The sequence below is a fragment of the Bos javanicus genome, chromosome 24 (assembly GCF_032452875.1).
Source record: "Bos javanicus breed banteng chromosome 24, ARS-OSU_banteng_1.0, whole genome shotgun sequence".
Taxonomy (NCBI): domain Eukaryota; kingdom Metazoa; phylum Chordata; class Mammalia; order Artiodactyla; family Bovidae; genus Bos; species Bos javanicus.
In genome coordinates this window covers 40,040,612-40,063,468 of record NC_083891.1, presented here as the reverse complement: position 1 = coordinate 40,063,468, position 22,857 = coordinate 40,040,612, and the positions used below count along the sequence as shown (strand labels likewise).

At 43.5% G+C, this 22,857-nt stretch overlaps 1 protein-coding gene across 3 annotated transcripts in view; it reads left to right on the top strand.

The window, feature by feature from the left end:
* LAMA1 (laminin subunit alpha 1) overlaps positions 1-22,857 on the top strand; it is a 125,481-nt gene that overhangs the window by 42,830 nt on the left and 59,794 nt on the right. For all 3 annotated transcript variants that reach the window (XM_061399901.1, XM_061399900.1, XM_061399899.1), the window contains exons 5-19: positions 814-993; positions 3,496-3,585; positions 4,627-4,744; positions 6,418-6,596; positions 7,722-7,827; positions 10,017-10,177; positions 10,873-11,013; positions 11,660-11,833; positions 13,447-13,548; positions 15,308-15,519; positions 16,315-16,426; positions 19,084-19,194; positions 20,554-20,681; positions 21,631-21,717; positions 22,372-22,583. In XM_061399901.1, the coding sequence (XP_061255885.1) occupies positions 814-993; positions 3,496-3,585; positions 4,627-4,744; positions 6,418-6,596; positions 7,722-7,827; positions 10,017-10,177; positions 10,873-11,013; positions 11,660-11,833; positions 13,447-13,548; positions 15,308-15,519; positions 16,315-16,426; positions 19,084-19,194; positions 20,554-20,681; positions 21,631-21,717; positions 22,372-22,583 (2,113 nt within the window). The remainder of the gene's footprint in view (positions 1-813; positions 994-3,495; positions 3,586-4,626; positions 4,745-6,417; positions 6,597-7,721; positions 7,828-10,016; positions 10,178-10,872; positions 11,014-11,659; positions 11,834-13,446; positions 13,549-15,307; positions 15,520-16,314; positions 16,427-19,083; positions 19,195-20,553; positions 20,682-21,630; positions 21,718-22,371; positions 22,584-22,857) is intronic.

Sequence of the window (22,857 nt, the reverse complement as noted above, 5' to 3'; positions counted from 1 at the left end):
AGCTAAGGTATCATTGCCTGCTGTCTACTGATGCTTCATGTTGCCCCCGACACATGTTATTTATTGACTTCTTCCCTTCAAGGTCCCTCAACTTCACTCTGCTGTGATTTAATAATTCATCACGTCCTCCCTGGAGGATCCTTCCCATGACACCAGTGCAACAGCATTTGTTGATAGAGCTCCCAGTTTTCTCCAGGAAGTTCTCACTCTCCCTGGGGGTGTTGTGGGTTGGATATGGTTGATGAAGTGTTCCAGTTCTGTGCTCTACATGCCCAGACTGCACACACATCATTAAATCAGAGTGTGATCAAAACCTAGCCGTGCCTTGCTAGAATGCCTTAATGAGCTAAAACCACAAAAACCCTCCAAAAAAAGTGCTTTTTCACACAGGAACTCTGCAGCAGGCCCTGCATTGTTTCAAGAGCAGAGATGAGTTGAGAGAGTGGGAGTTACAAAGCTCCCAGGCACCTTTTCCCATCTCCTCAGTCTGTCCTTGACATTTAGACTCTGGTTCACAGATGCCTGCACATCCATGTTAAAATGCTCTCATCACACCAGGAGAAGTGTTCTTGTTTAAAGGTTTCCTACAATCCCTGAGACAGTAGAATGAATGACTTTAATAAACTGAACTTGGGTTGTGATCATTGCTGTTCACAAGTGTCAATGAACATTAGATTCCTATAAGAACCTAGTTATTTGTTTTGATTTTAGATAATATCTGTAAAGATTATGTCCTGAATTTGAACCATCAGAGTTACATTTTTTTGGAATGCTTAAAATGGATATTTCTTTATTTTAATGTTTTATCTTTAGATTCACACGTCGTTAATCAATGGCAGACCAAGCTCTGACGATCTTTCACCCAAGTTGCTGGATTTCACTTCTGCACGATACATCCGCCTGCGTTTACAGCGCATCCGAACCCTCAACGCCGATCTTATGACCCTCAGCCACCGGGACCCTAAAGACCTGGACCCTATTGTCACCAGACGAGTAAGTCAGGCGGGGCTCCTGACCTATGGAAAAACTTTATGTCATTTAAGGGAAATAGACATTTCTTCCCTGGTTGGCCTTTTTTCTTAGTTTTGTTGACAACATTAAATGCCAACTTTAAATGAGGTACAAGTTCTGATGTCCTCAGGCCCCCTTGTCTCCACTCATCCGATGACATCGTCTTGCAGGGGATGTAGTGGCCATTTCTTCATTCTGATCTGGCTCCACGACTGACCAAGCAAGTGAGAGTTGTTGGGTTGTTTTTTTTTTTTTCCACTTAAAAGTTTAAACTTTGAGATATATGTATAGTCAATGTACAAGGTTCGTAGGGACAGACATTTTCAAACCCCTTGGATAAAGTAGGAATGGGACAACCAAGTTACAGGATAGCTGTATGTTTAATTTTGGGGAATTTACTGAGACATCAAAAGCAGCTATGCCATTCTGCAGCAGTGTGTGAGGGCTCCGGGTACACCACACATGTCCACACTGGGGTGTCGGTCACTGTCACCTCAGCAGTGCCGAAGTGCATGGAGGATTGTCTCCTTGGGTATTTGTATCTCCTTGAGAATTATGTTGAGTTTGTGCTTATTTGTATCTGATCACATTTTTATCCATCTTTAAATTGGGTTAGCTGTATTTTTATTCCTGAGTTATAAATATCTTTATATATCTTGTGTACAAATCCTTTGTCAGATGTGTCTCTACTGAAAATCCATTCTCCATCCTCTGTCTCTTGCTTACCCACTTTCTTAACTATGACTTTCGATGAGTAGAAGTTTTAATTTTGATAAAATGCAATTTATCATTTTTTCCTCAGAATTAATCTTTCTATTCCTCTCTGAAAAATACTTGTTTACCCCAAGTTTACAAAAATATTTTCTGATGCTTTTTTGTAATAGTTTTATAGTTTTAGTTTTCACCCCTATTATCCATTCTTGTTCATTTTTTATTTGGTGTAAGGTAGAAGTTACATGGATTTATTCTCCATGTGCACATACAATTGTTCCACACGACTTGTTGAAAATATATACATTCTTTTTTTCTTTAAAGTATTTTGTGGCCTGTTGAAAATTACTTGACCTTATTACTGTGGCTGCATTTCTGGACACTGTACTGTTCTGATGATCTGTTTGTCTATCTTTATGCCAATAAGGGTCTTTCTCCATTACTGTAGAAGTCTTGACGTCAGGTATTGTAACAGTCCACTTCAGTTGTTCTCCAGGATTGGTTAGGCTGTTCCAAGTTCATTGCGTTTCCTTATGAGTTTTAGAATCAGTTTGTACATTTCTGCTGAAAGAAAGAAAGAAAGCCTGCTGAGACCTTCGCTGGGAGTCCATTGATTCCATAGATCAAATAGATCAATTTAGGAGGAATTTTGGAAGACATTTTGGTAGTATTGGATCATCCAGTTCACAAAGGTGCTATACCTCTCCACTTATGTCTGACTTCTTTCACCCCTCTTGGCATTGATCTACTGTTTATCGTCCATCTTTTGTTCAGTTTATTTTTAAGTATTTCATGTTTTTGAATGTTAGTGTTAATGGCTTGCTTTCTAAAATTTGTTTTCCATTTGTTCATTCTAGTATATAGAAGTGTAACTCATTTTTGTTCATCCCGATTTACAAATTCTTGTAGCTTTTGATAGATTTTCTATGTACACAATCATTTTATCTACAAATAAAGACAGTTCAGTCTTACTGTGCCCTCTATTTGCCTTTGACACCCTTTTTCTTGCATTATTGAACTGTATGGGTGACTAAAATGTTGACTAGAAATGGTGAGAGCCGATTTTAGGAGGAAAGTGCTTAACTTTCCACAGTTAGATCCAGGTTTTCCATAGACACACCTTTATTAGACTGAAGAAGCTTACTTCTGCTTCTGGTTTGCTGAGTTTTTTGAATGATGGTGTTGCCTTCTTTAAAATGCTTTTTCTGCATCTAATGAAAGGATCTTAGTTTTTCTCCTTTATTCTGTTAAAATGGTGATTCACATTTATTGATTTTTACATGTTAAATTAACTCTGCACCCCTGGGATAAGGCCTACTTGGTCATGAGTTATCCTTTTTATATAGTGAAAAAGTGAAAGTCGCTCAGTCATGTATGACTCTTTGCAACTCCATGGACTTCTCTAGTCCATGGAATTCTCTAGGCCAGAATACTGGAGTGGGTAGTTTATATAGGGCTGTATTCAAATTAGGAATATTTTTAGAGTTTTCAGTAGCCTAGGTTTCGAATATGACTGCCTCAGTTTATGATGGAGCCAAGTTGGGAAATTCTTTTTCAACTCCTTTGGTTTCTATTGATGAGCTAATTTGAACATTATTTACTTTAATTGAACATAAATATTTTATTTATATTTATTTGTGCATGAAATATGATTTAAAAGGTATATGTGTGTTTTTGATTACCGATAGCAACTGAGGTATTTGTGTGGATGTCATTTTCTTTGCACTGAAATAGAAGAGGTTTTAATTTTTTTTTAACTTTCTTTTTCCTTAGTATTATTATTCAATAAAAGACATTTCTGTTGGAGGAATGTGTATCTGTTATGGCCATGCTAGTAGCTGCCCATGGGATGAAGGTACAAAGGTGAGTAGTAGTATCTCACATTTTACTAAAACTTCAGAAGTTGTAGCTATAATGTTGGCATTGCACTTTTTATTTAAGGCAAGTGTTGAAAGTTTTAAAATCATGCCACAAAAAAAGAACTTTTCAGATAATTTAACTGGTTTAATTTTTTAAAGACAGTTTAATTTTGCTTTGGTTGAAGAATACGTTTTAATTAAATCTTTCTAGGAATTATTTTTGTTGCAAAACAAGATATAACATAATATTTGCCATTTTAACCTTTAACTGTAAAATAGTGTCCAATCCGGTGGCCTTTTGAATTTTAAAGCTCTTTTCTATAAGATAGTAAGTGAAAATCATGTGCAGTTAGAAATTATGCTTATGGTTTTAAGAGTCCCTTCCTCTTTCCTTTCTGTGGTGCTAAATCAAGATAAAACAAAGTTTTCATGTTTCAGCATCATATTAAGTGAAGAAGAGGACATTCTCCTTTCTTCTTCTCTTAAATAACTTACATGGAATTACTTTTTATTTTTTCCAAATCTTTGTTATAATTTAACTCCTGAATAGGATTATTCTCTTATTAATGCTGAAAAATACAGAGATGAATATGAAGAAAGTTATTCAGGAACTTCTCTGGTGGTCCAGTGGGTAAGAGTCTGTGCTCCCAGAGTAGGGGGCCCAGGTTTGATCCCCAGTCAGGGAACTAGATACCGAATTCTACAACTAAGAACTGATGCAGCCAAAATAAAATTTTTTTTTTTTTTTAAAGAAAGTTGCTCATAGGAGCTTCCAAACCTTTCAAGTCAACATATCTGTTTTGAAAAGTTTTTGTTAGTTAACCCATGTTAGTTTGTTTTATTTCTTCTCAGTTCTGCATGTAACCAGGTTCTATGTTTATTTTTATCTTTAAAAATGAAATACCAATTTCCTTATATGTCACCATATATCCTCAACTGCAAACCCTTGCTATGTATTTGACTGTGATGAATTTTTCTTGAAATAAACTTAAGAAAAGCATGCAGGTCAATTTTCAGATGCAGTTTTATGTTCCTTATCGCCTAGAAATTCCAGTGTCAGTGTGAACATAACACGTGTGGGGACAGATGCAATCGATGCTGCCCTGGGTACCACCAGCAGCCTTGGAGACCCGGCACTGTTTCTTCCGGGAACACGTGTGAAGGTGAGGCCGCTCAGAGGTGCAGGGATGTGGAGTCTTCCCCCTTCGTCTGCTTCAGTTGCCAGTGACTTCATATTTATAGTGTGTAATGGTTTGGAAAAGACCCTGCTGCTGGGAAAAATTGAGGGCAGGAGGAGAAGAGGGTGACAGAGGATGAGATAGTTGAATTGTATCACCGACTCAATGGACATGAACAAACCCAGGGAGATGGTGAAGGACAGGGCAGCCTGACATGTTGCAGTCTGGAGGGCTGAGAAGAGTCAGACACGACTTAGCAACTGAACAACAATAAAATGGTTTTCTTAGATACTCAAGTAACTCCCAAAGCTGCATACTACTGTCATAAGATGTGAAGGATTGAGACCTGATATATCATTATAATTTACTGTTTATTTGATTTCCCTTACCATGTATTCATTTATTCTGTATTAATTGGGATTTAGATTTTAAATAGACAGTATATTCACAAGGTTCCAATATCTACAATATATTAAAGCATATTTATATATTTCTATCTCTACCCTTCTCTCTTTGTATTATTTCCTAGTAGGTTCTTCCTGAAATGTTTGTGCAAGTAAAGCATGTTAACACCTTACACAATTTGTGCATAGAATCTAATGTAATGTGCATGTCGATCTGTGCATTGCTTTTATATTTAACAATATATCTTAAAGAAAATCTTTCCATATTAGTGGTATGAAATGCTGCTTTAAAAATAGTTGCACTGGGGAATTTCCCTGCTGGCTCAGTGGCAAAGACTCTGCATTCCCAATTCAGGGGACTCAGGTTCGATCCCTGATCAGGGAAATAGATCCCACATGCTGCAACGAAGACCTGGTGCAGCCAAATTAATTAATTTTAAAAAATAGTTGCATTGAACTCCATTATATAGATGTACATTCAAAACATATACCTACCTATGGTATTTTGTTTGTTATCAGAGACGGTTAGATAGCATCACCCACTCAGTGGACAATTTGAGCAAACCCCAGGAGATAGTGAAGGACAGAGGAACCTGGCGTGCTGCAGTCCATGGGGGTCACAATGAGTCACACACAACTTGGCGACTGAACAACAACAGCAAGTCTTCTGTTAACACAGGCAGTGGTACAGTGGTTCACCTTGGTCACTGACAAGTGAGCAGGTGCTTCTGCAGAATGTGATCCCAGGAAAGAGGTTGATGGATCCAGTGGGTGTGCAAACTCATAATTCAGATAGCTATTCCCCAAAGCCTCCAGAAGGTGGCCCATGACTTACTCTATAGTTTTAATTTATAGCCAGGCTTGCTTGGTAGCTCAGCTGGTAAAAAATCCGCCTGCAATAAAAGAGACCCTGGTTCGATTCCTGGGTCGGGAAGATTCACTGGAGAAGGGACAGGCTACTCACTCCAGTATTCTTGGGCTTCCCTGGTGGCTCAGCTGGTAAAGAATCCACCTGTAATGCAGGAGACCTGGGTTCGATCCCTGGGTTGGGAAGATCCCCTGGAGAAGGGAAAGGCTACCCACTCCAGTATTCTGGCCTGGAGAACTCCATGGACTGTATAATCCATAGGGTCGCAAAGAGTCAAACATAACTGAGCAACTTTCACTTTCTGCAAAACTTATTTAGGGAAGGAACGCTTGTGTTATCTAGACCACGATGTCTATATTAACTGAGATGTGAAAATATTCTCCTAGAATGCAATTGCCACAATAAAGCCAAAGACTGTTACTATGATGAAGATGTGGCCAATCAGAGGAGAAGCCTGAATATTGCTGGACAGTTCAGAGGAGGAGGGGTTTGCATTGGCTGCCTGCAGAACACCATGGGTGTCAACTGTGAAACCTGTGTGGATGGATATTACAGACCCCACGGGGTAAGAGTGCGGATGGATATTACAGACCCCACGGGGTAAGAGTGCGGATGGATATTACAGACCCCACGGGGTAAGAGTGCGGATGGATATTACAGACCCCGTCGGGTAAGTGCCAGCTTTGTGGTAGGAAAGAGCCTCAGACCACCACACAGAACGACAGCACTGGAGACATTTCCTTTTATAACATTTGTCTGTATTCCTTTTTTGACTGAATATTTATTAGGGAGTCTTTTATAATCCAAGCAATTGAAGGCATATAAAGGTGAAAAAGAAACCATTTGTTTTCGAGGAACTTAAAACTTGATTGGGGAGACAGATGTGCCCAATGGTTAACTATAAAATCAATCACTAATTAAAGGGCTGAAATAAGAGTTACAGGCAGCCAGCTGTGAAGATAAGGAAGGTTTTGAGTCCTGACCATTTCTCATTTGTTTTGTTTTCTAGTTCAGAATCCCTCTAGTAAGGGGTATGTGCGTGTAATTATAAGGATTCCAGTTCTTAGGACCTTTCTTAGACTTTGACTCATGATTTTTCTTCTGTCCTTCTACTGGCAGTTGCCCTGGGAATATCTGCCACTTAATCTTTGTTTTTTAGCTTGTGTTCTTCAGTATAGGTATCCTGCTCTATTGTCCTCTTTTCTGGCTCAGAGTAGGATGTTCGGTCACTGCTACTTAATTTGAATTCAGAGCCCCCTGGCTGCATCCTCTCAGAGTTTTGTGATACTCAGTGTTCACGTGGAGGGTCAGCCAATAACTGAAGCAGCTGTCTCCTGCTCAAAGGAAGTGCACACTTCTCACTTGACATGTAGCTGACATGGGAATCCCGTGGTGGCTGGGTTATAGGAGATGCTTCTAAATAACTCCAGGTCACAGCAGAGCTAGGAGGCCTGAGAGCTGTGATAATGGGAAAGGAGGACACTTTGCTAATGATGCCAGCGGCTGTCACCATCAAAAGGATGTTTGGTATTTTCTGGCTGGACCTACACACCCTGGGTACACAAAATCATGGTGATAGTCACATCTGGGATGAAAAATTAACACTTTGTCATTGATGTTATTGTCAGTGTTAATGCTAAGATTGCTGTTATTTCTAGCAAGATAATCTAGTACAACCTCTGCCTTTCAGGTGTCTCCTTATGAGGACCACCCTTGTCGCCCCTGTGACTGTGACCCTGTGGGGTCCCTCAGTTCTGTCTGTATTAAGGATGACCTTCACTCTGACTTACACAGAGGTACTTGATTCATTTCTGTGCTCGTAATCGATGTGTGTGTGTGTGTGTGTGTGTGTAAGATTTGCACCTAGCAAGACTGTTACCATTGTGTAATAATTTGGTGATGATTCTCTATTGATGTTTTGCTTATCAAATATTTATGAAGCACCTACTACTATGTGCCAGGCAGTTTTTTAGGACCTGGGAACATATATATATACACAGTTGAACAGATGAGCAAGGTCTCTGCTCATAGGCAGACACTAAATGAACAAGTCCACGAATAATATAAAGCCAAGTCTCGGTGCCCTGGGCATAAAGCAAAATTACCAATCGTGATAAATTTGAGGAAGGGAGGGGTGGAGATGGTGATGTCAAGGTGACGAAATGACATTTGAGAGGTTAATTGAGCTTTTGATGAAAGAAGAAATGAGGCTCTGTTTCAAGTCATATGTGGAACAGTAAATATCAATCACTGCATTTAGCTCTCAGAAGACAGGCAGAGGCTTAAGCATACATCCCCCTACAACGCAAGCAAATCCTCCAGGTAACCTTGTAAATGTCAGTGTTCTTTCCATTTCCAAAACTGGCAAATGGACGTGCAAATGCCAGAGTCCCCTGAATAGGCTGTATCTGCTCGGAGACCCCTGTGGCCCCCTCCGGTGCTCAGTTGCTGGCAGTGGAAATGGATATTGATCACCCGAGAAGGGTGTGCTCACTGTGGGGCCCGCTGGTTGGGGGTGGTGGTGAATTACAGGAACTACTGATTCATATGGAGAAGGCAATGGCAACCCACTCCAGTACTCTTGCCTGGAAAATCCCGTGGATGGAGGAGCCTGGTAGGCTGCAGTCCATGGGGTTGCTAAGAGTCAGACACGACTGAGTGACTTCACTTTCACTTTCCACTTTCATGCATTGGAGAAGGAAATGGCAACCCACTCCAGTGTTCTTGCCTGGAGAATCCCATGGACGGAGAAGCCTGGTAGGCTGCAGTCCATGGGGTCGCACAGAGTCGGACATGACTGAAGCGACTTGGCAGCAGCAGCAGCAGTGATTCATATCTGCAACCCACGATAAGATGATGCTGATGATGACAGTTACCTTTGATTGGGTTCACTAAAAAATACACATGATTTTAATTTTTAATCATAGCAAGTAAGTTATTTACCCACTCCACAGGCAAGGAAACTGTAGCTCAGAGCACTTGAGAAACTTGGCCAAGAGTCTGCAACTTTCAAAGCTGGCATTAAAGCAAAAGACAGTGCTCATCACCCTCCACCACTGGCTTCTGTACGTTTTCCCTAAAAAAGAATTTTCTGATATAATTGCATACAATATACCCATTTAAAGTGTACAGTCCATTGTTTCACCACAATCCAGTATTGGAATATTTCCATCACCCTGTAGAGAAGCCCCCTGACCCATTGGCAGTTTCACTGCCTGTTTCCCTTCACCCCTCCCCTGCCCCGCCCCAGCTCTAGGCAACCACTGAGCTATTTTCTTTCTAGAGATTTGCTTATTCTGGCCATTTCATAGAAATAAAAGCATAGAACATGTGGTCTTTAGTGACTGGCTTCTTTCAGCAATCATACTATTTTCAAATTTCATCCCTGTTGTAGCAGGTCACAGCATTTCATTCTTTTTTTCTTGCTGTATAATACTCCATTGTGTGTGTGTTTAGTTTACTCATTCATCAGTAGATAAATATTTGAGCTGTTTTGACGTTTTGACTATTGTGAATAATGCTGCTATGAGCCTTTGTGTAAAAGTTTTGAGGAAGACATATGTTTCCATTTTTCTTGGGTAGATACTTCAGAGTGGCATCTCTAGCTCTTACGGCTACACTATGCTTAGCCTTTCAAGGAGGAACTGAATGGTTTTCACAAGCTACTGCATTATTTTACAGTTACATGTGTTTTCCATCTTTTCTTTCTTTAAACCAGGGGTGGTTGTCAACTATGTTCTATGGGCCATATCTGGCACCACTGTCTTTATAAAAAAAGTTTTATTGGAACAGAGCCATTTCCATCTGTTTATGTACCATCTGTGGCTGCCTTCAAGCCATGTGGGCTGAGTTGAATAGTTGCAGCAGAGGCTGGCCAAAAAGCCTACAGTATGTACTCTCTGGCCTTTTATAGAATAGTTGGCTGGCCCCTGCTTTAAACCCCTTTTACTTTCCTGTTGGATCATTTTGCCACTTTTCTTTGAAGGGAAGTGGCCAGGTCAGTGTCCATGCAAAGAAGGTTATGCGGGAGAGAAATGTGATCGCTGCCATTTCGGCTATAAGGGTTACCCGGAGTGTGTGTCCTGTGACTGCAACCCAGCTGGCAGCGTGAATGAGGAACCCTGCTCTGAGTCTTGTCTCTGTAAGGTATGTATGACAGTAAATAATCTTGAGCATTCATTTACAAGATGAATAAAGTCCTCTTCAGATTTTAAAATGCTTGAAAGTTTGGAAAACATAGAAGATTTAAGACAAAACGATACGAAAAAGCCATTTCAATATAACAACCAAGCTCTAGATCCTTAGCTTCAGTCTTGAGTACAAAATCAGATGATAATATTTCAGACTATCTGGAAATTGTGACATCATGAGGCTTTGCATTTGTCTTTTTCTTTACCTGTGTCTGGGTCACCAGACATGTTTCCCGCTAATGTCATGTTGTTCAGTTGTTCAGTTGTGTTCGACTCTTTGTGACCCCACGCGGCACATCAGGCTCCCCTGTCCTCCTCTATCTCCTGGAGTTTGCCCAAATTCACGTCTATCGAGTCAGTGATGCTACCTAACCAGCTCATCCTCTTCCACCGTCTTCTCCTTTTGCCTTCAGTCTTTCCCAGCATCAGGGTCTCTTCCAATGAGATGGGTTTTCGTATTAGGTGGCCAAAGTATTGGAGCTTCAGCTTCAGCATTAGCCCTTCCAATGAATATTCAGACTTGATTTCCTTTAGGATTGACTTGTTTGATCTCCTTGCTGTCCAAGAGACTCTCCAGGACTGTGTCATGTTCATGTCATTTTATTCTGTCCGTTACTGGTTTCAAAAGCTAATTGTTTGCTTCACTTGCAGGAAAATGTTGAGGGGAGTCACTGTGATCGCTGCAAGCCAGGATTCTATAACTTGGAGGAAAAGAATCCCCAGGGCTGCTCCGAGTGCTTCTGCTTCGGCGTCTCCGACGTTTGTGAAAGCCTCTCCTGGCCCGTCAGCCAGGTGGGGGCACCTTCCGAAAGCTGGGAGATGGGAGTGTGGCAGGTGGCATGGAGATTACGAGGACAGTCAGGGCGTCCTAGCTGTTTGGGGAACAGAGAGTCTGGGGGGTTGGTTTCTAGAGGGACAGCATGCTGGCTCAAGCTTTGGGCTCTTCCCTGACCTCCCTTCTCCTTCCTTGCTAGTGCCTGGGGAGGGGGGATTCTGGTCAATACTTGAGCAGGGCTAAGTGTTCCTGTGGGTGGTCTCCTGTCATCTCTACATAGGTGACAGATTAGGAGGATAGGATCTGGAGGCTTTATATAGGTTTTGGCATTTGGCTAAGAAGTAGGGGACAGCAATGAAGAAGTCAGCATTAGCCAGAGATGTTTTATTCAGTGCATTTATTGAGTTTTTTGCTATTGCTTTAATCTGAGATATATATCCATGGCCTGTACAGTTTTGCTCATCTATTTCTAATTGACCTGGGTTTGGGGGAGTGTGACTCATTCTTAGGTTTTCTGGCTTTTGACGAGTAGAAGCCACGATGTGTGAACTCCATCCTGGTTGAGCTCTCTGGGGCTGCCCCTTCACTGTGAAGATGCTAGCGCTGGGCTGAGGGAAACCCAAAGGGATCCACACGTCTGAAATTCTTGGATCTTTTTTGAAGGTGAAAGATATGTCTGGGTGGCTGGTCACCGACTTGGTCAGTTCCAACCAGATCCGGTCCCAGCAGGATGCCCTGGGTGGACGTCACCAGATCAGCATCAACAACTCGGCGGTGGAGCAGCGGCTGACCTCCCAGTACTACTGGGCGGCCCCGGAGGCCTACCTGGGAAACAAGGTATCTGTGGTGACAATGTCTGGGGCAGGGATCTCGAGCATATTCGCGAAGAATTTGGTTGGCCTTTCACGTAGTCTCGTCGTTCTCTTGGGCATTTGGCAGACTATCACATAGTGTTTACTTGCACCTGACTCCCATGGTCTTTTTATCCCTGCTTGACTTTACTACATCATTAAAATACGAACTTGTGTCCTTCCTGGCACCATGGTAAGCCCCTGGTAGGTAGGGGAAGCCTGTCCCCTTCTCCCATACAGACTTTCTGCCTTGCTCTGGGTTCCTGGGTCACCCGGGCCTTTGTGAAGGTCCCTTGCGTCCCTGTTCTGTGGAGTCAGCCGTGTACCAGTTTTATGCTCAGTCCTGTCTGCTTCTTTGCGACCCCAAGGATTGTTGCCTGCTAGGCTCCTCTGTCCATGGGGTTTCCCAGGCAAGAATACCAGAGTGGGTTGCCATTTCCTTCTCCAGAGGATCCTCCCAACCCAGGGATCGAACCCGTATCTCCTGCTTTGGCAGGCGGGTTCTTTAGTACTGAGCTATCTGGGAAGCCCATACCTGTCTCACTGGGTGTATAGAACATTCCTAGAAAGGGTGTGCAGGGGTCCCCCTGCTTCTTTCTCATGATTGTTGCTCACGTGAAGTTCATGTTTAAGAACAGATAGGATCCTTTCCATTGTAAGAAAATGCTCAAAGGGGATTCTACAAAAGTGGGAAGTTGGTTGATATGATTTAACTTCTCCCTTCTGTGACGTGGTCCTGTCCCTCCTCACCAGTCACGCACCTTCTCCAGATTCTGATCTGAAAATATATTCAGTGGAATATCCCTCAATGTCTCTGGCTCCCTACTTGCCTTAGCCTCGCCTTTGGTTTAAGTCATGTTGTAGGTCTCATACCATAGTCCATTCTAGTTAATTTGATGGTTACATTTAAAATTTTATAGCTGTTTTGTGTATGTTTAATTGGTGTTTATTTTTTTTTAATGATTGCTTTTCCGCACTAAATTACAATCTTAGAAGTCATTTTCTGTTTAGAATGAGGTCTTATCACCAAAATTCAGTAGTTTGTATGCCTGGGATCACCTCTCCAATTTTTTTATGGTGCAGAAATTGGCTTCTGAACATTGTGTTTTTGTACCACAGCTGGCAGAAAAAAAAAAAAATGTCTCTTTTACATTAAAGGATATGGGGTCAGGGAGAGAGCCCTTAGTCCTTCCTTTGGCTGATCACTCATGTGTCTCTCGTCCTCCCACAAGCACGGTGATGAGACCCAATGTTGAGACCGTAGTCCTGGGGCAAACTCTCCACCCGCTGCAGTTCTTCCATGAAATAAAGGTCTGTTGTTGGACTAGCAGAAGTTCATAGTAATTTATCTCATTAGCTCTAAGAAGGAGTGCATTTTCTGTGCATTTAAACAATATCCTGCATTTGGTGATGTCCGTTAAACAGAAGATTCGTATAACATGCTTCCTATCCACTGCCTTAAATGTGAAGTCCTTACGTGCTGGGGCCTTGGGGACGCCTCGCAGCCCAGCAGTTTCCAGATGAGTCCTAAGCACCGTGTCCTCTGACTGCGGGCTATGCTCCCTCCTCTCGGTGCTCACTGTCCCTTCGTGGTTCCAGCTGACGGCCTTCGGTGGATTCCTGAAGTACACAGTGTCCTACGAGGTCCCAGTGGAAGCGGTGGATGGTGACCCCCTGTCTCACGCCGACGTCATCATTAAGGTAGTTGCTTTCTTGTCATTGTGCTAGAGCCGAGGGCTTCGTGGGGGGTCAGTTTTATGACTAAAAATGTCTAAGAGGGGGTGCGATGTAGCGAGGAGCTCAGTGCCAGGAGGGCTTTCAGCAGTGGTTTGCCTCTCAGGTCCCCTGAGACTAGAAATGTCCAGAACTGCCTGGGGGCTGCACTGTAGCTCTTCCCTTTATCCTGTAGTGGAGTTGTCTATTCACACTCGAAAGGGAGAAGGTTTTCCTCCATGTGGGGACTTCCTGATCGGCCTTGGAGCCCCTCCGCCCTCCGGTCGTGTCCTCCCCACTGAGTGACCAGAGTCTGGCTGGTCACAGAGTCTGGCAGCACAGAGTCTGGCTGTGTGGGGACAGGAGATGTGTCATTGTTTTTATCTCACCTCTGTCCCCTCCATCCCTGTCCTCACTCCCATCACAAAAAGAAACACAACTAATGAGAACCTACTATACAGCACAGGGAATTCTACTCAGTGCTCTGTGGTGACCTGAAGGAAATCCAAAAAAAGAGGGGATATATGTATGCATATAGCTGACTCACTTTGCTGGGCGCCAGAAACTAACACCACATTGTAAAGCAACTCTGTGCTTAGTTGTTCAGTCGTGTCCGATTCTTTGGGACCCCATGGACTGTAGCCCCCCAGGCCCCTCTGTCCATGGGGATTCTCCAGGCAAGAAGACCGGAGTGGGTTGCCATGCCCTCCAGGGGGTCTTCCCAACCCTGGTGTCCTGCTTTGGGGGGTAGATTCTTTACCATCTGAGTCACCATGGGGTTTCCTAAAAGAAATGCTAATTGTCCTGTCGGTCCTTGAAATTAATTTTACAAGAATTAAATTTTCTAATTAAAATAGGTCTTCTCCCAATTGTTATTTGACAGACTAGGTTAACAAACACTCCATATGAACAAAACCTAAGGTTGTGAAAAAATGAAAAATGGGCATTACCCTTGGGGGTACACACATAGGTCAGAAAACACATGATGATAAATGAGCTCCCATCTGATTACTTTTATGACTTTTAAGAAGTGAGCATGACAATGAAATCTTTATTTTCAGTTATTACCCACCAATAAGAGGAAGTTAGGTTCACAGTTTTAGCTCGTGACATAAAGTGAACTAGGAGACAAATCTACATCCATCAGATACAACTAATGGACTGACTTTTAAAATCCAGGCTATCTTGAAAGCTTGCAACATACCAGATACTGGTGTGTATTCTCTAGTGACAGAATGCCAGCAAAGGCCGACAATGAGTAGAACTTGTGGGTTTTTAATAGGTATTTTCTTACATTGCTAGAAATCAGGAGGTTTATTACATGATTGTGTCCAGAAATGAGTTAAGATACTATATTCCAATAAAAATTGCAACAAAACCAAACAAAAAACTCAGCAAGGCCTTGGCCTTTGCTATACCCCTGAAACATTGTAAATCAACTGTACTTCAATTTAAAAAAAGATGAGAGGTATCAGATTGGTTGCTTTGAGGAAAACATGGTCTAGGGCTTGTCTGTGTTTCTTTTCTGAGATTAACAGAGGCATAGTCTTTAGACTTATTATCCAAATTCCTCTGAGAGGAACACAGAGAAATATCTCTGATCCTTTTGGACCAAGGGTTACATGGATATCATTACATGTTTGGCCAAGACATGAAAAGCCAGGCGGCTGAATACAAAATTTGCTTTTCGTGTTTCATCATGAAAATGAATCATCAATGTATTTCCTCCTTGTTTTAAAAATGTTAGGGAAACGGAATCACTTTAAGCACCCAGGCTGAGGGCCTGCTGTTGCAGCCGTACGAAGAGTACTTGAACGTGGTGAGACTGCTGCCAGAGAACTTCCGAGATTTCAAGAGCAAGAGGGAGATAGATCGAGACCGGCTGATGACCGTCCTCACCAATGTGACCCATCTCTTGATCAGAGCCAACTACAACTCTGCCCAGACAGCTCTTTACAGGTGTGTACTGGAACAGAGGGAAAACTTACAGTGGTCTTGCCTTTTGTACTGTATAGTTTATGAATTGTCTATTTTATGCATTATGTATTTTAAGTTGAATACACTTGATTACTTTCAGGACACAGCTAATGGAGCTGTCTGTCTTGGAGTTATTTTTCATCACTATAATTTTATCAAAAGTGTAAGAAGAGTTGTCCATGACTGATGTATCTAGTAGGAAATAGATTTGGTGTCAGGATCAGAAACTTTCAGGGTGGTTTTCTGAGAAATGAGGGGACAGTTGCCGCAACATCACACCTAGTTTTCACCCTCTTGATGTTAATGGGCTTAGATTTTTCACAGCTCGTGAGTTCAGCCTTAGTCATTTTGTTACTTCAAGAAGGTCTGTTTCTGGCAACTCGTCAGAACGTGCACAAAGAATACGGCTAAAGCAAACCAAAGGGCACACCCAGTGACAGTCTCTCTGCACTAGAGAGAGTTCAGCTGCCTGAGCTTGTTCTTCTGAAGTTCATTCTTCCGAAGGGGCCCCACGGAGCCGTGCCTCAGCTGTGTTGGGCAGTAGCTCATCTTTTTCTAAATTTTGAAGGCATTTCCAGGGACTAATGACAGCTCCCAGAAAATGTTCTGTTGTGAAAATCTCTGGTTACTTACAACACACTCACCTTTTTAATTAAAAAAAAAATCATTTTGTTTGAATTAAACCTTTTTTAGGAATTCGTCTTCTTTGAGGTTCTAGATGCTGCGTGCAAGCGTGTTAAGTTGTGTAACGGGCCCTATCTGTTTGTCTGTTGGTAGGTTGGATTCTGTCTCTCTGGACGTGGCCAGCCCTAACGTCATAGACCTGTCCCTGGCCACGGAGGTGGAGCACTGCGAGTGTCCTCAGGGCTATGCGGGCATCTCCTGCGAGGTGACTCTCCTCCTCCTTCCTGTCTGCTTCCTCTGCTCCTTCCTATGGGGGAAAAATGCGTTGAAGGTGATGTCATGATGTATGTTTGAATTTTAGTTTTGGAAACCCAGTGTTTCTAAGTTTCAGACTTTTGAGGGATCTTGGAATATAGGAAGCACATTGCTTAAAGAAATGTAGGGACTTTCTTGGCTGTCCACTGGTTAAGACTTTGTCTATCAACACAGCAGGTGCAGGTTCGACCCCTGGTCAGGGAGCTAAGATTCTGTGTGCTTCACAGCCAAAAAAAAAGAAAAAACCAAACAGAAGCAACATTGTAACAAATTCAATAAAGACTTTAAAAATGGCCCACATCAAAAAATCTTAAAAAAAATAAATCCTATTTCTCTGAAGCCCCTGGGAATACCCTCATAGGTGTCACTGTCTGGCTTAGTCAATAGGAAAGTTGCAGCACCCAAGCCATGTTTTGCATTCCTAAGGAGGATCGAACTTTGATCATATTTGAATATTTACCAGTTACCAACACTTGACCTGGAAAGCTTTGGCCAAGCCAGCCCTGTGTGGAGACCTTTGATGGCACCCAGCTGTGTTACTTATGTGGGCTCCACATCATATAGTCAGTGTATGAACCTACTCTTACATTCATTGCTAAAAGTAATCTGTTGCTTAAAAATGTTGAGGTATGTTTTGAATTATTTGGACATCCATATTGATAATAACTCTCTCTTACTGAGAACTTTGAATGTATCTGGCACTGTTCTGAGCCCTTTCCACATATTACCCCCATTTAATCCTTACAACAGCCCTGTCAGGTCGGCCCTTCATATGCTTTCTGTTCCACAGATGAGGAAAGAGAGACACAGAGAGGTTAAGTACCTTGACGAGGTCACACAGCTAGCAAGCAGTCATATTAAGATTTGAACTTCACCCCTGGCTACTGCCATGAGGTGTTCTCACGTGTCCATGACTGACTGTAATTGTGAACATTTGTCATTGGCTGTGATTTCTTGGCTTGCGCTTTTACAAAGTGAGAACATTTAACTTATAATCTGTTTTTACCTTTACTAACTTTGTAGTTAATAAGGTTGGCCTGAAGCCTCCTGGTGCAGATATTTAATTAAATATTTTTATCTCTATTTTAAATATTTAGAAAAGTATTTTTGGTATGGGGTAGGGACCAAAGAACTTTTTTTTTTTAACATCTCATTTATTTTTAGGACCAACAAGAGTTCATAGGTCCTAATCCCTGTGGGTCTTGTGCTTAACGGAAAAACGACCCTCAGACCACCTCATAGTATGTGGATGTGAGCTTGGGAAGCCACAGGTAGTGCGGAGATAACCGTGGAAGTGGGAGCCTTGCCAGCTAGACTGGAAGGAGTCTGGAGGGCAAGTGGGCGGGGCTTTGGAAGGCAATGTTGGTGTGGGCGGGGCTTTGGAGGGTAAGTGCTCTTGTGGGCGGAGCTTTGGAGGGCAAGTGCTGGTGTGAGTGTGGCTTTGGAGCAAAACTGTGGGTGTGTGTGGGATGATGCTCAGGCAGGAACAGGAAGCTCAAGTCTTCTTTGTCAGGGTTTGTGTCAATCCAACTCTTGCTCAGAAGCTGACTTAAAGAATCAGGCAGCTGTTCACTGAGAATGGAATTTGGGGGAGCCCTGTAGCTGCCACACAGACCCCCAGGCGGCTGCCTGCTCAATGCCCATCTGTAGAGAGGCCTGCTGTACCCAGGGGAGCATGGCTGTGGGAGGTGATAGGGGACATTCCCAAGATCAGTGTGAATGAAGGCATTATACATTATTACTATAATGAAATGCTCTCTAAGAATCCTTAGAACAATAGAAAACAAGCCCACACCCCCTCGTGCCATGGCCCCAAGGGAGTGTGCCAGCCTCAAATGAATCATTCCCCAGTCTGCACTCTGGATGCGTTTCTTGCCTGCTGTCGCCTTGGGTGGCCCATGGACAGGGGTCTTGCAGGTGTGCACACCTGGCGTTGAGTCATTGTATGAGTGCCGAGGACCAGAGCTAATGCTTCATGTTTCAGGTTGCATGTCTGTCAAATGGAGAGTCAATTGCTCAGTGTCACCAGGAGGATGACATGAAGTACAGTGTCTAGGGGACTCCTTGTCCCTGAACCTCCACGTTGTCAGACCAGCAGGAAGACCAAGGGAAGCTCACCTGTAACACTTGTTTTATTAAACTGATGCTATTTGACACAGATGTGCGTTTAACACCATGATAGCAACATTTTATAAATTTTAAGCAAAAGAAAAAATAGTAGAGGGAAAAATATCTTTTCCATTTACATTGAAATGTAAATGACTATTACATGATTTCTAAGAATGTTGCAGTGGAAAACTCCTATGATGTGCGCTGGCTTATTGAATAGCTATTAAGTTGTTGTGTGCATGTTTTCTGCCTTCAAAACATATAAGGAACTGGATTCTGGTGGTAGTTGCACCACTCAGTAAATTTACTGGAAAAAAAAAATCATTGAATGCTATGCATCATATGGGTGCATTTTATGGCATGTTTGGGCAAAAAAATAAGTTTTCTGTTCCCGGAAGACTGAGTGGTTTTTGTTTCTAACATATTTGGAAAAGGGTGGTTTGCATTTTGCTTAAGAAGTTACCTTCACCTGCATGGTCACCTGTCCTTCTTTTGCAGTCCTGTCTTCCCGGCTATTACCGCGTGGACGGAATACTTTTCGGAGGAATCTGTCAGCCCTGTGAATGCCACGGCCATGCAGCTGAGTGTGATGTTCATGGTGTTTGCTTTGTGAGTCTGAGACCTCATGTGCCCCTCCCCCGCCCTGAAGCCCTGGCTCTGCTCAGAAGTGATTTTTTTAAAAATGCTTCCTCCACAGGGAACATCCCTGCCTTTGTGAACCCCAAAGGAAATCTGGAGGTTTAAGTTTAAGACATAGACTATCTCCTGCTTTTTATTTCTTGTTTTTTTGAAGAAAAGTTGCTTTGGTAATAATAGAAAAAGGAGGTATCATTTCACTGCAGGTTTTTTCTTGGGACAATAAGTAATGATTTACTTCACAAGACTAAAATATAACATAAAGGTAGAAAACGTCCACTGATTAAGCAAAGAAGATCAGATCTTTTAAATGCAAATGCTAGTAGATTTTAACATTATATTACATAGTATATCATACGAAGAATAATAAGATATCTGATAATCTCACTCATTTCTGCAATATATAATGCTTCATCATTGTTAGCAGATGAACTCTGCAAACAAGTCCCTCTTTCGTGCAGTAGAAGTTGAAACAGGGCTTAACAAATGTGTGGTTAATCTTGAGAATGAACTTTGGGGCAGATACAGGGCAAGACATATTTTAACTTCAGTCAGGAATTCTTTTAGGCTCTTGTGCCCCCACACTCCTGGGCTCTAATGGATTCACCGCTCAGAGACGGAATGAATGTGTATGGTAATCAACTGAATCCTATTCACCGGCACAACACAGAGGGAGGTTCATGCTTTTTCCCTAAGAGATTGATTGAGTAGCAGGGCAGGGAAAATTTAATGATCATGGGGAAGACCTCGGCGTGGTGCCGCCCATTGCTTATTCTCTCTGGAGCCTCATTTTTCTGTTGCTCTGGAAGGACAGCTTTCATTTAGCTCTTTGTCCGTGTCTTTGTTCTCTATAAGTGAAGTGTCTGTAGGGTGGCGTGGAAGGATGGCTTGCACGCAGACTCAGTCTTTCCACTATAAGTTCCTCCAGCTCAGCTTCCCATTGCTTAATGAGGTGGTTGTTCCTTTAAAAGCTCTCTCCCTCTTCCTCTCGGGTTTGGAGGCCTCTGCGCACACTTGGGCTGGGGGGGGGGGGTCCACATTCTGCACCCTCTGCCGACCGGGATCTGAGAGCAGCTCTTTGATCCATTTTGTTACTGTAGAAGAGACCGAATATAGTGGTTGGAAGTGAAAGGTCTCTTCACTTCCTGTTTTCACAAATTAAAAGATTTTATCAGCCAGTCTGGAAACAGGCAGCCACTCCTCATATAGGAGTGTTTGGTGACTTGTTTCAGTCTTGTGCCTTTTTTTTTCTGCTTGGACTGCAAGTTGTTTGTGGGTAACTGAGGCTCGCTCAGCGGGCCAGAGCCAAGCCTCTCCACACGTGTTTCCTAGGCATGCCAGCACAACACCACCGGGGAGCACTGCGAGCGCTGCCTGCCTGGCTTCTACGGGCTGCCTTCCCGAGGGACCCCCGGGGACTGCCAGCCCTGCGCTTGCCCGCTCTCCACAGCCTCCAACAAGTAAGCCCGGCTCCTCCACCAGCCAGCCCTGCCCTGAGGGGCCAGGGTCCCCATCCAGACCCGCACTGATGTCTTCAGAGCAAGACCTGTGTGCAATGAGAATGTGAATTTGCCCCATGGTAATTAATTGGGACTCGAGATGGAGGAAAAGACTCTGTCTTTTAAAAAAAGCTTGACATGTTGAAGTATATAAGGCAGGTTGTGTGGTGGCAAAGATATTTGCCTGCCTTTTTCCCTCTTGGTCTCATGTCGATCATCACTTCCTTCAGTGTTGTGTGCCTACCAGTGGGCTAGGAAGTAGAGGGGGGCATGGATATGAATAAAACTTGCTCCTGGGCTTCAGGAGTATTTGAGCTAATGACCAAAATATGTAAATATGAGGCTCATTGGAAATGAACTGAATTCATTAAGTTGATTCAACAAATCTTTATTGAGTGCCTGGTATGTGCTGGGTATCATGGTAGGTGTCCTGAGTATCACACTGTTCAGCCGTGGCTGCCGGTGCCATGGCATCCACTGTGTGATCATGAGGACAGGGGAAGTATGTCCACTCTGCAGGGGGCATCTACCAGGGGCGATGCCCTGAGGAACCAAATTGGAAGTGAACTTGCTCTTGGCCAGTGTGGGTAGCTCTGAGGCAGGCAGCCCAGCCCCAGGGACTGGAGAGGAACTTGGCTTGATCATCAGAGCCGGCCTCCTGGAGGACATTGAGGGTGAGCCAGTGAGCCCAGACAGTGGGGAGAATCGCAGCCCAGGCCAAGGGACAAACAGGGAGTGTCTAGTGCCCACTGGGTGGGCTGTGTGACTGGGGGGCCTTCGTTTCTGGGCTAAGGAGTGAGGATCCAGTGAAGGTGTGTAAGGATAGGAGTGGTGGAAGCCAAGCATTTCAATATTTAGGAGTTCTGCACCATCCACTGGAGAACTGCATGCATCTCTGCTGTTTTGTCAGTTTCAGCCCCACCTGCCACCTGGATGATGGGGACGAAGTGATGTGTGACCAGTGTGCCCCAGGATACATGGGGGATTGGTGCGAGAGGTACTCCTTCACTCAACCAGTTTCCACAAATGTTTACAATGAATTTTGTGTTTGTTTTTAAATGTGTAGTTACATGTGGCTTTAAAGTTTTTGATATGTAATTATTATTTATAGACTCAGAGAAGCCAGTTGATCAATTAAAAAATTAATGTTGAAAGTCCATGGGCATACTTTGATCTCTCTGAGCTAACTTGAGTTCTCATCGGTAGCAATGTGAAACAGCCAGGAGTTCATATGTCTGTTCACACATTTGAATGTCCTTTTACTCTGGATAATCCCACAAGTGAGAGCTAGTTTGATATAAGTGTCTCCTGGTGCCTGGAGGCCAGGGGCTGTCTTTCCCGTGTGAGTCTTGGTGCCAAGTCTGGCTGGTCTCCATGGGAGGTGGCCTCCCTGAGTGGTGGGATGCGGGTCGAGTTGCCTGGGTCTGGAGCCTGTCCTAGGAGATAGTTGGCTTATTTGGACGCACTCCCCACGCCTCACAATGAGTGATGGGATCTGTGAATGCCTGAACTGGGAGCCGAGTTCCTCTCACAGTAAATCCTAGGTGAAGAGTTAGTCTGATTGATTAACCACTCAGAGAGTCCCTGGATGGTGGGGGACCGTCTACAGTAATTGCATTTGTGCGAATCTCTGTCTCCATCTTTTATACAGATGTGCAGACGGTTACTATGGAAACCCAACAGTGCCCGGAGACTCCTGCGTCGCATGTAACTGCAGTGGCAACGTTGACCTCTTGCAGCCTGGGAGCTGTGATTCCGTCACCGGAGAATGCCTGCGATGCCTTGGGAACACCGACGGCCCCCACTGTGAGAGGTGTGCTGACGGTTTCTACGGGGACGCAGTGACCGCGAAGAACTGCCGTGGTGAGTGTGTGGGCTGTTGCAGCTGGGTCCACTACTTGCCACCTCGTGAAGACTCCACTCATCTTGTGCTCATGCTGAGTTGCTAAGTCATTTTGGACTCTTTTTTGACCCCATGGACTGTAGCCCACCAGGCTCCTCTGTCCATGGGATTTCTCAGGCAAGAATACTGGAGTGGGTTGCCAGTTCCTCCTTCAGGGAATCTTCTTGACCCAGGGATTGAACTTGAGTCTCCTGCATTGGCAAGTGGAGTCTTTACCCCGAGCCACTGGGGAAA